This window comes from Myotis lucifugus, unplaced genomic scaffold (genome assembly GCF_000147115.1).
Source record: "Myotis lucifugus unplaced genomic scaffold, Myoluc2.0 scaffold_81, whole genome shotgun sequence".
NCBI classification, from domain to species: domain Eukaryota; kingdom Metazoa; phylum Chordata; class Mammalia; order Chiroptera; family Vespertilionidae; genus Myotis; species Myotis lucifugus.
Genome location: NW_005871129.1, coordinates 2,256,978 through 2,271,859, shown reverse-complemented (window position 1 = coordinate 2,271,859; position 14,882 = coordinate 2,256,978). Strand labels below are relative to the sequence as shown.

The following is a 14,882-nucleotide window of genomic DNA, read 5'->3' as shown; positions in this document are numbered from 1 at the left end:
AATCAGTAGCATTGTATTTACAAACTGATATGATACTTTTTATTATCAACCTTGCTTATATTTTCAATGAATTAATTGTAAATTTGTTTTCATGTATTTCAGATTATGTACATAAAGATGAAATTTCTGCCTTGAAATCTATTCAATTGCTAAAGTATTCTTTAAATTTTCTGTCTCAAATGATAAAGTCACATCAAATACTATCATTGATTTCAGCCCTAGCCAGTGGTGTTCTGTGGTTAGAGCACTGGCCCACACACTAAAACATTTACTCCTAATTACAAAGGTTTATCCTCAATGTGTATTCCAAAGAATGAAATGCTAAGAGACATATAAGACAGAATAAAAAAGAACCTCAAATGAGGATAGAAAGAAATGAACACAGGTATTCTTTGAAGACTGATTATAAGTTTTCAAAAATCACTTAGATGAAAGACTACAAACAAATCAACAGATTTAAGAAGCCAAGAAAACCTCAAACTATAAGTGAAAGAAAAACCCATGCCTGAAAACATTATATTGAAGCTGTGGAGTATCAAAGACAAAGAGATTTTAAAAATAGCTGGTAGAAAAAAGAAATGCACTTTAAAGTGTGAGACTTTGAGCTTTCTTCTCTGCAGAAACAAAATGGTGATCTGAAGACAGTGGAATAATATCCTTATGTGTTGAAAGAAAATACTGCTAACCTACAATCCTATGGACAAGGAAGTATTCTTTAAGAATGAGCTTAAAATATTTTTATAAAATCATATTAGAATGTTCACTAAAGATATTTTTAAATGATATACTTCAGGCAAAAGGAAAGTGATCACAAATTTGGAAAGTCTATGATGAAAGAAGGAAGTACTCTAAGGGCAAATAAGCTAGCATATACCTGAATAATTCTAAATAAAAATGCAGGTATAAAATTACTATAATTTCCAATAATTTTAATAAAATGAGAGAATTAAAATTCATGGCTTGGTAGCAAATATTAGAATGGGAATAAAATAAGCAAACTCTTCTAAGATTCTTATTTTTCCCAGGAGGATGGTAAAAGTATTAATCAATGTTTTTAGCTAACTTAAGATGCATGTTGCATGCTTTTGGATAATCAATAAAATAATAGAAACAGAGTAATTAAATTCACAACTAGTAGCAGGAAAAACTTTGAAATAACGAAGTAATCCATCAATCTAAAATAAGACAATCAAAGAAAAAACAAAACAAATAGAAATTACAAAATAAGAAGGTTCATTTGTATTCAAATATACCAGTAGTTATATCTCTATATTAGTTGCATGAACTAATCCCCCTACCTGGAATGTCTGTTCATGCTTACTAACCTGATCGTTTTCTTTATATCCAGAAATCACAGCTCAAGTATCACCTTCTCTGAGATGCTTTGCTGAAACACTTGGGAGGTCAGTCCTCCTAAGCATTAGTCAGTTCTTTACTTTCTACCCTAGAATAGTTTATTTTACTTCAGTTTTATAAATTAGCTATTTATATGTCTGCCTATTTTATTAGACCATAAACTTATAGGCAGACAGGATGTTTTTCTAATCATTCATTTTTTTAAAATTCTTAGCAGTTATATAGGAAGAACTAAAATCATTAAATTCAAGCTCAGCCAGTGTGGCTCAGGTTGTTGAGCATCGTCCCATACACCAGGAGGTTGCCCTGGTTGCAGGCTTGAGTCCCAGTAGAAGATGTGCAGGAGGCATCCCATCAATGTTTCTCATCGATGTTTCTCTCTTCCTCTCCCTTCCTCTCTCTGAAATCAAAACATTTTTAAAGAAAAAAACACACATTACATTTATGAATAAAATTAGAATTAGAAGGACAGTTTAAAGATATTTGTTTAAAGAAGCAAGAACTTCTTTCAACAAATAATAGATTGGCAGTGAAAAGAGCAATAGTACAAAAAGTATATGGAATAACAGGAAAAGAATATGAGACAGGGAACATTTGGTGTGGTAGTCCTAAAATCTTTTAGTATCTTGCTGGAAGGGATAACAGGTAGAGCTGTACAGTTTTGTATTGTACAGCTCAAGAGGTTGCTATAAATATCTAATCAAGGACTCGATTGTGTTGTGCAGTGCAATCCTGAGTGGTCACATACAATTTCTTTAATTAAATAAAGCCCATTGTTAGCACCCAGAAATAATTGTCATTAATTATGACCATTTGGAGTCATTAAGAAAAGGACTATATTTTGTCTACTCTAAATAAGGAGAGAAGTATGTAACACCATTTAGAAATCTTCCTATCAAAACCAAATATATTAGGTACGAAGTGTAGCAAGTTTTAATTACATCGAAAAAAATCACAGTTAAGCCAGATAAATGAACATGTTGCCATGGGTTGAAAACCACATTCACTTATAGTACAATGTGCAAAGTTTGCTTAAGGTTTACACTTGATATTATGACTGGCAGTCAAATAAATTCAGGACAAATAATTTATAAAATAAATGTGTATACTTGTGTTACCTAATTTATTAAAAATAGGTATCCAAAGCTTGGGGACTGAGTCGCACATGGAAGTAATTATAATTCACCAATGTCTTTATCTGCTTCAAGGTTTCATACTAGTTTGGAAACTCTGAATTTTATATTCATAAGAACATCATTTGGTTTCTGACAGTATAATCCAAGCACAGTCATGACAATCTTTTCTGGGAGGCAGCTAGAAAAACAACAAAAATTAAACAACTAAACTCTGTTAGTTTTACCAGCTTATGCTTTTCTTATCATCTCTTTTTAAAAAAATATTTATTTTTGAGAGTGTCACAAATGTCTCCCCTTATGTAGTATGTGTCCTACAGGGGCGAGTGGTCAGTTTATTTTCTTCATTAGATTCCTTATTTTTTTATTTAGACTTTTAGATTCAGTTGTTGATATATATGTATTTATTGCCTTCTTCTTCTTCTCCTTCTTCTTCTTCTTCTTCTTCTTCTTCTTCTTCTTCTTCTTCTTCTTCTTCTTCTTCTTCTTCTTCTTCTTCTTCTTCTTTCTCTTCCTCTTCTTTTTCTTCAAGAATATCATTCAACATTTCATGTAATACTGGTTTGGTCATGATGAACTCCTTTAGCTTTTTCTTGTCTGTGAAGCTTTTTATCTGAACTTCAATTTGCTTTACTGAGTAAAGTAATGGAGCCTCTTGGTTGGAGGTCCTTGCTCTTCATCAATTTGAATATTTCCTGTCAATCCCTTCTGGCCTGCAAAATTTCTGCTGAGAAATCAACTGATAGTCTTATGTGCACTCCCTGCTTTTCTCTTGCTGTTTTTAAGGTTCTCTCTTTGTCTTTAACCTTTGGCATTTTAATTATTATGTGTCTTGGTGTTAGTCTCTTGTTTGGGACTCTGTGCTTCCTGGACGTGTAAGTATATTTCTTTCACCAGGTAGGGGAAGTTTTCTGTCATTATTTCTTTTTGTTTTAACATTTTATTGATTTCAAAGAGGAAGAAAGTTGGAGAAAGAGATAGAAACATCAATGATGAGAGATAATCATTGATTGGCTGACTCCTGCATGCCCTACCCTGGGGATAGAGCCCAGAGCCCAGGCATGTGCCCTGACCAGGAATTGAACTATAATCTCCTGGTTCATAGGTCAATGCTCAACCACTAAGCCACATTGACCAGGCTATTTCTTCAAATAGATTTCCAATTTCTTGCTCCCTCTCTTCTCCTTCAGGCACTGCCATGACGAGAATATTGGTACGCTTGAATATCTCCCAGAGGCTCCTTATACAATCTTCATATTTTTGGATTCTTTTTTTTTGTATTCTTCTGATTTGGGTGTTTTATGCTTCTTCATATTCCAAATTGCTGATTTGATTCTTGGTGTCCTCTACTCTACTGTTGGTTCCCTGTAAATTATTCTTTATTTCAGTTATATATCCTTCATTTCTGACTGGTTCTTTTTATGTTGTTCATGTTCTCATTAATTTCCTTGAAAATCTCACTAAGTTCCTTGACCATTGTTTTGAACTTTGTATATAGTAGTTTGCTTGCTTCCATTTTATTTTAGTGCTTTTTCTGGATATTTTGACTGTTTTGTCATTTGTGACATGTTTCTTTGTCTCTGCATTTTGGCTGCTTCCCTGTCTTTATTTCTATGTGTTATATAGAATTGCTATGTCTCCTGGAATTTGTAGAGTGGCCTTGTGTAGTATGTGTCCTGTAGGACCCAGTGGCTCAGCCTCCCCAGTCACCTGAGCTGGGCACTCTAGGTGCACTCCTGTGTGCATTTTCTTGTTCTTGTTGAGCCTTGATTGCTGTTAGCATCACTGGGAGGGATTGACCCCCAGGCCATCAGCTATGTGGAGCAGCTGCACTACAGTGGAAGAGTTGCTGTGAAGGAGACATTCCTATGAAGCAGGACTTGCTTCAGTGAGGATTTGGTGCTCACTGAGTCTGCCGCTTGAGTGTGTTTCTCATGGATGTGGTAGAGTTGTAATCTTGCATTGTTTGAAGCTGTCCACTGGGTGCACTGGCTCTGGGGCCTCCTGGGAGGTATAAAGTTAGCCACTGCCTATGCCCTGCCTGGGGCCACGCATCATGAGTTACAGAGTGATCTGCAGATGGTTGCTACTTGTGTTGGGCTTAGAATTGCCTAGGAGAGGCCAAACTGTGAACCATGACAAGCTGCTGCTAGTGCCAAGCCTTGGATCACCTATTGAGAAGTATGGGGCATACTGAGTACAGCTACTACTTGTTTTAGAGATTTTAGGAAAGTATGAAGCCTGAGCCAATACAGGCCATTCATATGGAAAAACCACTCCAAACAGCGTGATTGGGGCTGCAAATTGGATGGGGCAGGATCTCATGGAATCATCAGGGCCTGACAGACAGTGTGGGGCAGGTTGATGGGACTCAGCTATGGTTCCTGCCAGTCAGCTCTGGGTGGGCGGAGATCTCAACAGAGGAAGGATGACCTGTGTGAGCACCTTCCTCTAGGACATCGGTTCTCAACCTGTGGGTCGCAACCCCTTTGGGGGTCGAATGACCCTTTCACAGGGGTCGCCTAAGACCATCGGAAAACACATATTGAATAAACAATTACATATTGTTTGTGTGATTAATCACTATGCTTTAATTATGTTCAATTTGTAACAATGAAAATATGTCCTGCATATCAGATATTTACATTACGATTCATAACAGTAGCAAAATTACAGTTATGAAGTAGCAACGAAAATAATTTTATGGTTGGATCACAACATGAGGAACTGTATTAAAGGGTCACGGCATTAGGAAGGTTGAGAACCACTGCTCTAGGAGAAAGCTGTTCCCAGTTCCTGCCCTGATGCCTGACAGTTTAGTTCCTCCCCATATGGCCCTGGATCCCTTCAATCTGCTGCCCCAGCACTGGAGTTCAGAGGGAGTGAGTCCAAGTAAGTTTGTGCACAGGCCCTTTAAGAGGAACTGCCTAGGAATCTTACCAACCCTCCTATCTCCCTCAGCCTCATTCCCCTCTGGTTTTTACAGACCAAAATTACAGGGACTTTCCTTCCCAGCAAGGAACCCTTGATTAAGGGCTGGGACTCCTTGCTCCTCACTGGGACCTCCACACCCAAGATATCCCTCCCAATTAAAAAATAACTAAATAAAAATGCCACATGTGGGTGTTGGACCAGCCCATTCTATGCCTCTGCCCTTCCCCAGCTGAAAATCCTGTGCCTAAATATGACTCCATCCACGTCTTATACTCCTTCCCTATTGCTGGATATATTTTAAAATAACTTTTCACAATAAGAATAGCTATTGCCGCCCTGACTGGTTTGGCTCAGAGGATAGAGTGTCGGCCTACAGACTCAAGGGTCCCAGGTTCGATTCTGGTCAAGGGCATGTACCTTGGTTGCGGGCACATACCCAGTAGGGAGTGTGCAGGAGGCAGCTGATCGATGTTTCTCTTTCATCGATGTTTCTAACTCTCTATCCTTCTCCCTTCCTCTCTGTAAAAAATTAATAAAATATATTAAAAAAAAGAATAGCTATTGCCTTACCCTGGCTGGTGTAGCTCAGTTGGTTGAGCATCCTCCCATGCACTGAGAAGTATCTGGTTCAATTCCTGGTCAGGGCACATGCCCAGGTCATGAGCTAGATCCCCAGTTGAGGGTGTGCTAGAGGAAGTCAATAGATGTATCTCTCTTATCAATGTTTCTTTCTTTCTCCTTATCCCTTTCTCTCTCTTTCTCTCAAATCAATAAAAACATTATCTTTTTAAAAAAGAATAACCATTGCAACATATTTTACCTGTTTTAACATTTCTTTCCTACAGATCCTCCTGCTGTGGAACCAGCATTTTTGGAAATCCGGCAAGGACAAGAGCGAAGTGTCACTATGAGCTGCCGGGTTCTGAGAGCTTATCCCATACGGGTACTGACCTATGAGTGGCGCTTGGGCAACAAATTATTACGGACAGGTCAGTTTGACTCTCAAGAGTACACAGAATACCCGGTGAAGAGTCTTTCCAATGAAAACTATGGGGTTTATAACTGTAGCATCATAAATGAAGCTGGAGCGGGGAGATGCAGCTTTCTTGTTACAGGTAAGATTCCAAATATTTTGCATATATATATACATATATATATTCAAGAGATCTTAAGCTTATGCCAATATAAGAATGAAAGCATTTTGAAAATTTATGGAGCATCCTATGAGCAGCTCAACTGTTCTTGTTAGAACTCTATTTATTTTGATGAAAAGTCTATTTTACTAAGTAGTTAAGATAGTTTATGTGTCTAAAAATTAGACAGAAGTTTATGTGAATTCAAGGAGAGTTGGTGATAAAGTTAGTTAACTAGCTTTATTTAGATAAAATTGCTGATGTTAATGAATACATATTTTATTCTGCAATTCTAAAATCCCTTGGGAACCAATACCTGTTTGATTTCTTAATAGCAGAAGAGTTCTTTCTTTATAATTTGTTCTTAATTATTTATTACTCTTAATTTGTGGTGAATTTCTGTTTTGTCCTTGGCTTACTGTAAATTTACAAACATTCAAAGGGAAAGCAGTAAAGTTGTATCGCGTATAATGAATTAGAAGTATCAACATTTTTATGTTATTATTTTTTAATGTATTAAAAGAAATGTCAAGTCTGTGTTAAACCTCAGTTACATATTTAAATTATTTTTATTATCTATATACTAAAATAAATTTGAGTGGTTTTTTTTGTTTGTTAGTTTTTTTAATTCTCACCTGAGAATATGCTTTTATTCATTTTAAAGAGAGAGGAAGTGAGAGAGCGCGAAACATCAATGTGTGAGAGAGACATTGATTGGTTGCCTCCAGAACAGGCCCCAACTAGAGATGGAACTAACAACCTAGGTATGTACCCTGACTGGAATCAAACACACAACATTTTTTTGATGTATGGGATAATGCTCCAACCAATTGAGCCATCCAGCCAGGACCAATTTGTGTTATTTTTTAGGTAGGGTTGAGGAGTATAGTAAAAAAGAATATAACCATTTTTATTATTATTTTGTCTTAGTTAATATTTTTATAATAGTTGGAGTGTTTATGTTTGTAAAAGAAGAAACCAGACATTGTATGTAATCTAAAAAGCAATTGTAAAAATTATGATTAAAGTTTTTTAGACTTCATTAAAATTTCTTCATTTGTAATATAAATTTTTATTTAAGAAGATCTTATAAGAAAAATCTCTAACTATTAATTATTTAGACATTTTTGCTTCCTGAAATGGAATATTAGGTAGATAAAATATAATTAATTGACCAAAGATGTCTTATCTGCTGGATCTTATTACCTCTTGGTTTCCCAACTCTTTTTATTAACATTCAGTTGAACTTAAAGCTTTTCTACATTGATTCTTAAAGAAAACTATTACAATAAAACCTAAAGTTCCTAGGACAATATTATTTACATGGTGATGCTAATTTTTATCCCTAGGACTATTTAAAAGGGAAAATGAATGTAGTCAATTATTCTATAGGATAATTTAAGTGACATAATGTAATTTCATTCATTCTATGTCTATGGATTATTTTCTCAAAGCAATAAGAATCACAAAGATAATTGTTTTTTACATATTGATGTAAATAGAGCATCAGCCTTTCTTTAATCTGCCAAACAAAACTGACCTATAAAATTAACTACATCCCTTTCTCAACCTGTAGGGCATATACACATTCTAATTTTCTTCTATGACACTGTTTTCTAACTTCAGTCTAGTTTGACTATGCTGACTGCAAGATTTTCACTTGCTCTCTATTATGTGATACAAATTCTATTTTTTGAACTAGAAGACATGCTGAGACCAGAAGGAAAACTAGCTCCATTTTCCCATTTCAGATCCATAGGGTGCAATAAGTAGATTTTGAAAGCTACAGAAAGGAATAAATCTGTTACGGGTTGCCCTACAGAGGGAGAGGAAATGGCCCCATGTATTAATTTGTTTCCAGTGTACATTTTTACTTTTAGTCTCAGACCAACCTCATTGTTTCAATATATTCACATACAATCTAAAATAGTTTTGAAGAAAGAAAGGGAAATGATTGAATTCTAAATACAGTATAATCCAGGGAAATACATTTAAAAACAATTTTATAAAAACAGAGACTAGAAGAAACTTTGAAAGGCCATTACTTCTTCTAAAACATATCAGAAGTAATCATTATGGATTTCCTACAATGCAAAACCCTTTGAAGCTATAAGGAAGAGTGTGAATATAAACTGTGCAAGGATATATATATTTTGTGCATATACTTTTATCCACAAAACAGATATTTTAAAACAGTTCTGTTTACTTCCTGAGAACTAAATTAACTATGAAAATTTCAAACTTTTATTGTTACAACTTTTTTACTAAGTTCAAGACTCTCCAACTTGTCATGAATGCTATATAGTCACTCAAAGTGGACTTGATCTCACTACACATAAAAATGTATAGAATTGAACTAAAAGGCAATAGAAGCCCTCACATTTATTTTAGCTCCCAGAAAAAGCTCAAAAGTTCAGATGTGTTTTCGCTATTTATATCAGGTGTGGTGAGAGTATGGAGGCGGGAGAGTGGGGTTTTCACTGAGAACTCATAGAGGAGTTGAGAATATTTTCCTGTAAAGGAACAAAAAGAATGCATGCAAAGATATTTTGGGAATAGTGATCAACTCAGCTAATAATTCACTGTCCATCTTAGAAAAATATTAATTACAGTGCTACAAAATACTGTGTATTTTCATTTATCTTATTCACTGATATTGTTAGGGAGAAGTTAAGCATAGTTCTTTGTGGCTTAAGTAAACTTTGTGAACTATGGTAGGAACCCAAACACCATTTATCATATTTTTATATGGGAAAAATTTTCCAAGTTCCAGAATGTATGTATACATAGTTAAGTGTACTTATACTTGTAAATCATTAAGAATTTGATCAATAGAGACACCCAAGGCCCTGGGGGATGGTGTAAAATGATATAAAATTAGTGTAATTGGAGTTCTAGAAGAAAAGAATTAGAACGGGACAAAAAATGTCAAACCCATGGATCCAAACATATTTTGGTACACAAAGCAAGAAAAATAAAAAGAAATCTATACCTAAGAAAACTATAATTCAATTGTGGATAACCAAAGACGGAAATTTTCAAAGCCAGAATCAAAATGATATTCTGATGATATGCATGACAATTACCCACTCTTTTAGCAACAATATTGGCTAGAAACTACTGGAACCACATCTTTAAATCTTTAAACATCTTTAAAGTACTGTCAGTTTGTAATTTTATATCCAATGAAAGTATACATTAAAATAGGACCAAATGAATATATTTTTTTCTGGAAAATGAAACTAGAGAATTAGTAGTCAGCAAAAGTATACCACAAAATATGCCAAAGAGTGTCCTTCATATTAAAAGGAAGGGTTATCAGTGGAAACCAGGGTTTACAGGTGGAAGTATAGGATATTTTCCTCCTGTTTTCTTATAGGAATTTGTGGTTTCAGATCTTATGTTCAAATCTTAATTCATTTGCATGAATTTTTGTGTATAGTGAAAGACAAGGGTCCGATGTTATCCATTAGCATGTCATTGTCCAGTTTTCTTCAAACCATTTATTGAAGAGACTGTTCTTTCTTCATTGTGTATTCTTGGCACCCCTGATGAAGATCAGTTGACCCAGAAACAAAACTTACTGTTTATTTCTGGGCTCTTAACACATACACACAAACACAAGAGAACTTTTGGAGGCAATGGGTATGTTTTTTTACCGGGATTATGGCAATGGTAATATGAGGTATCCATATATCCAACCTTCCCAAATTGTATATATTAATTATGTGCAGTTTTTTGTATACTGATTATCTTCTATAAGGCTGGGTGATAAATGAAATCAAGCTGATAAGATCCAGAAAATAAGTGGGTAAAGATAAGTCTATGTTTCTATTTTTCTTGTAATTTCCCTAATAAGTAGCCAAACAAACAATAGTCAGCAAATTCCAACTTGCGGACCAAGTAACTGTTTTCCTCAATAAAGGTTAATTGGAATATAGTCTTCCCCATTTGTTTATATATGTCTATGGCTGCTTTCATGCTACAACATGAAAGGTGAGTAGTTGTAACAATAACCATATGGCTCATAAAACATATACTAACTAGCCCTTAAAGAAAAGTCAGCCAATCTTTGGATTTTAGCAAAAATAATAACACTATAAGTTAGGGTTTATAACATATTATGAACTAAAATGTAACAATAGTATCACAAATAATGGGATTCATTTGAACTATACTGTTGTGGGAAGTGAATAGAGACCACAGAGAATCATGAAGTGTGAAGTGAGATATATTAAGTGGTACAATACTGCCTCTAATAATGACTCTAAATAGAATCAATAAGTTAAGGTTGCATGGTTTCAAATCTACAGAAACTTATAAAAATTTTTTTTTTAAAGTAGTGCATCAAAGGAACTAAATATATTTGAATTTACTCAAAATGACACAGGAAAAGAGCGCTAGATGAACAACAACAACAACAAAAAAAAACATTCAAAGGAAAAGGGAAAAAAAGCATAATGGTAGACTTTCACCCAATTATATCAATAATTACGTGAAAAGTAAATGAAATTAAATAGGACAGGATTTAAAAAGCAAGGTATCGCCCTGACTGGTTTGGCTCAGTGGATAGAGTGTCGGCCTGCAGACTGAAGGGTCCCAGGTTCGAGTCCGTTCAAGGGCATGTACCTTGGTTGCAGCTGATCGATGTTTCTCTCTCATCAATGTTTCTAACTCTCTATTGCTCTCCCTTCCTCTCTGTAAAAAAATCAATAAAATATATTTAAAAAATAAAAAAATAAAAAGCAAGCTATCTACAAGATACACACTGCTGTCTACAAAAAACACACATTACACTAAATGCAAAGACACAAAGAGGAAGAAAGGAAAGCGATGGAGGAATATAAAAACTTTTAAACAACAGACATAAGAAACCTGAGATCCCTATATTATTATCAAACAAAGTGCACTTCAAGCCCTAGTTCATTTTGCTCAGTGGATTGAGTGTCGTCCTGCGGACTGAAGGATCCCAGGTTCTAGTCCAGTCAAGGGCACATGACTGGGTTGAGGCCTGGATCCCCAGTAGGAAATGTGCAGGAGGCAGCCGATCAATGGTTCTCTCTCACCATTGATGTTTCTATCTCTCCCTCTCCCTCTGCTCTGAAATCAATAAAGATACATTTAAAAAAAATTTTCTTTTAAAAAAGTGTACTTCAACACATAAAAAAAAAATTTAAGTGCTAAAGAGAGACATCTTATATAATAAAAGGCTAATATGGAAATTGTCCTCTTGACTGGAAGTTTGACCGGGGAGCAGGGCCAGCCAACCACCCATGGCCCACCAACTGCCCATGGCCCCTTCCCCCGGCTGGCCAGGGAGGGCTGACCAGACCCCACCTGTGCACGAATTGGTGCACCAGGCCTCTAGTTTAATAACAATAAAAGAAGAATTTATAGAAAATACCTAAGAGTTATAAATATGTGTCTCTAATAATAGAGCTTCAAAATTTATAAATAAAAGGGTGCCAAGAAAAATAGGCTATTCCATAAATATAGCTAAAAGGTTTTTTGTTGTTGTTTGTTTGTTTTTTAATTGATTTTTAAAGAGAGAGAGGAAGAGAGAAGAGGGAAAGAGAAATAAAAAAATAAATCAATATGAGAAACATCAATCGGTTGGCTTCCATTCAAAACCTAACCTGGAATTTAACACACAACCTAGATATGTGCCCTGACCAGGAATCAAACCCACAACCTTTTTTTTTTTTTATGTGGGGTATGGGATGACTCTCCAACTAACTGAGCCACCCAGACAGGGCACTAATGGTTTTAACATATATGAGTATTCAAGAGAATATGTACACAGAAAATTACAAATTTTAGAAAACCTGGATTATACTATCAAGCTATTAAGCAAAATGATATTTATAGATCATTATACTCAAAGTTATAAACTATACATTATTTCATGTGCACATAAAATGTTCACCAAGGTAGATAATATGCTAATCAAACATTTTTATTCAAAGACTAGAGGCTCAGTGCATGAAATTCATGCACAGTGGGCGGGGGCGTTCCTCAGCCCAGCCTGCAACCTCTCCCAATCCTGGAACCCTCAGGGGATGTCTGACTGCCAGTTTAGGCCCAATCCCAGTGGATCAGCAGTCAGACATCCCTCTCACAATCCTGGACCACTGACTCCTAACCACTCGTCTGCCTTATCACCCCTAACCACTCTGCCTGCCTTCCTGAGCACCCTTAACTGCTCACCTGCCTGCCTGATCACCCTTAGCTGCCTCTGCCTCGGCCTCCTGCTGCTGTGGCTTCATTCAGATGGTGTCTGGAATGACATCCAGAAGGTCTTTCGGCTGTCCAGTCTAATTAGCATATTATGCTTTTATTATTATAGATTATTATAGATTGGGAGCAAGACAAAAATACTCTCACCAATCATGAATATTGTACTGCAGATTCTTACCACTGCAATAACAAAAGAAAAGTAAATAAAGAGTATAGTGGATACCAGAGGGTAAGAGGTCGGAGATGAGGTGCTTAAAAGGGCCAAGTATCTGGTGATGGAAGATGACTTAACTTCGGGTGGTGGACACACAATCCAATATATAGATCATGTATCACAGAAATGTATACTTGAAACCTATTAACCAATGTCACCCCAATAAAATTAATAAAAAGGTAAATAAAATGTATAAGAATCAGAAAGAAGTAAAGCTACTTCTATTTGCAGATCATATGGTTGCTTTTGTAGAGAATCCTAAACAATTTATAGGAAAATTGGCTTGAATTAATAATATAATTTAGCAGTAGCATGGGATGCAAAATAGTATCTAAAATCTATCACATTTCTGTATAATAGCTCAAAAATTGAAATTGAAATGTAAAGATATTTTTCCAATTATATCAAAATGTGAATAAATGTAATAAAGTATGCACAAGACAAACTGAAAAATACAAAATAAAATATTGAGGGAAATGAAGCATGACCTAAATAAATGGAGAAATATACCTTGCTCATGAATTGGAAGAATGAATATTGTATTGATGCTTGTTGTCTCCAAATTTATTTATAGATTTAATGCAAAACTCTCATTATATTTGGTTATTTTTAAATATATTTTTATTGATTTCAGAGAGGAAGGGAAAGGGAGAGAGAGATTGAAACATCAATGATGAGAGAGACAAAAAATTAAAAATGGAACTTCCATTTGATCCAGTAATCCCACTGCTAGGAATATATCCTAAGAAAACAGAAACACCAATCAGAAAGGATATATGCATCCCTATGTTCATAGCAGCACAATTTACAATAGCTAAGATTTGGAAACAACCTAATTGCCCATCAGCAGATTAGTGGATTAAAAAACAGTGGTACATCTACACAATGGAATACTACGCTGCTATAAAAAAGAAGGAATTATTACCATTTGCAACAGCATGGATGGAACTGGAGGGCATTATGCTAAATGAAATAGCCAGTCAGACAAAAATAAATATCACATGATCTCACTCATTTGTGGAATATAATGAACAACATAAACTGATGAACAAAAATAGAACCAGAATCATAGAAGCATTGAACAGACTGTCCAACCTATGAGGGAAGGCAGGGGATGAGGGGGTAAGAGATCAACCAAAGGACTTGTAAGCATGCCTATGAGCATAACCAATGGACACAGATGGGGGAGAGGTGGGGAGGGAATGTGCTGGGGGTGGGGGCGGCTGGGGACAAGTCAATGGGGAAAAAAGGAGACTTATGTAATACTTTAAACCAATAAAGAATTTAAAAATAAATAAAAAATAAATAAAAAGTAAACCCTCGAAAAAATGGGTAAAGGACCTAAAAAATAAAAAATAAAAAACAAAGAGAATCATTGATTGGCTACCTCCAGCACACCCTCTACTGGGGATCAAGCCCACAACCAGTGCATGTGCCCTTGACTGGAATTGAGACCAGTACCCTTCAGTCTGCAGGCTGATGCTCTATCCACTGAGCCAAACCAGCCAGGGCTGTTTTTGTGTTTGTTTGTTTGTTTTTATTTGAAAAGCATACTCTAGATTTTGGTTTTGAAAACTAGATTTGTTTTGAAAGCTAAGTTCCCAACAATAGTTAGGGTAGGGGAGACTTCATACCACTTATTATAAAGCCAAGCAATCAAGGCATGTGGTTTTGTATAAAGATAAATATGTGGATCAATGAGACAGGATAGAGAATTCAGAAATAGACCTCTATGGTCACATATATGGTCAGTTGAGTTTTTAAAAATTGCCAGTATTATCCATTGTGGAAATGATAGTCTTCTGAATAAATTGTGCTAGACCAATTGGATATCCATATTAAAAAAAAAAACACATCTTGAACAGTACCTCACAC

At 35.4% G+C, this 14,882-nt stretch overlaps 1 protein-coding gene across 2 annotated transcripts in view; it reads left to right on the top strand.

The window, feature by feature from the left end:
* Window positions 1-14,882, top strand: part of MDGA2 (MAM domain containing glycosylphosphatidylinositol anchor 2) — a 905,340-nt gene that overhangs the window by 757,246 nt on the left and 133,212 nt on the right. For both annotated transcript variants that reach the window (XM_006090751.3, XM_006090753.2), the window contains one exon: window positions 6,269-6,538. In XM_006090751.3, coding sequence (XP_006090813.1) covers window positions 6,269-6,538 — 270 coding nt within the window. The remainder of the gene's footprint in view (window positions 1-6,268; window positions 6,539-14,882) is intronic.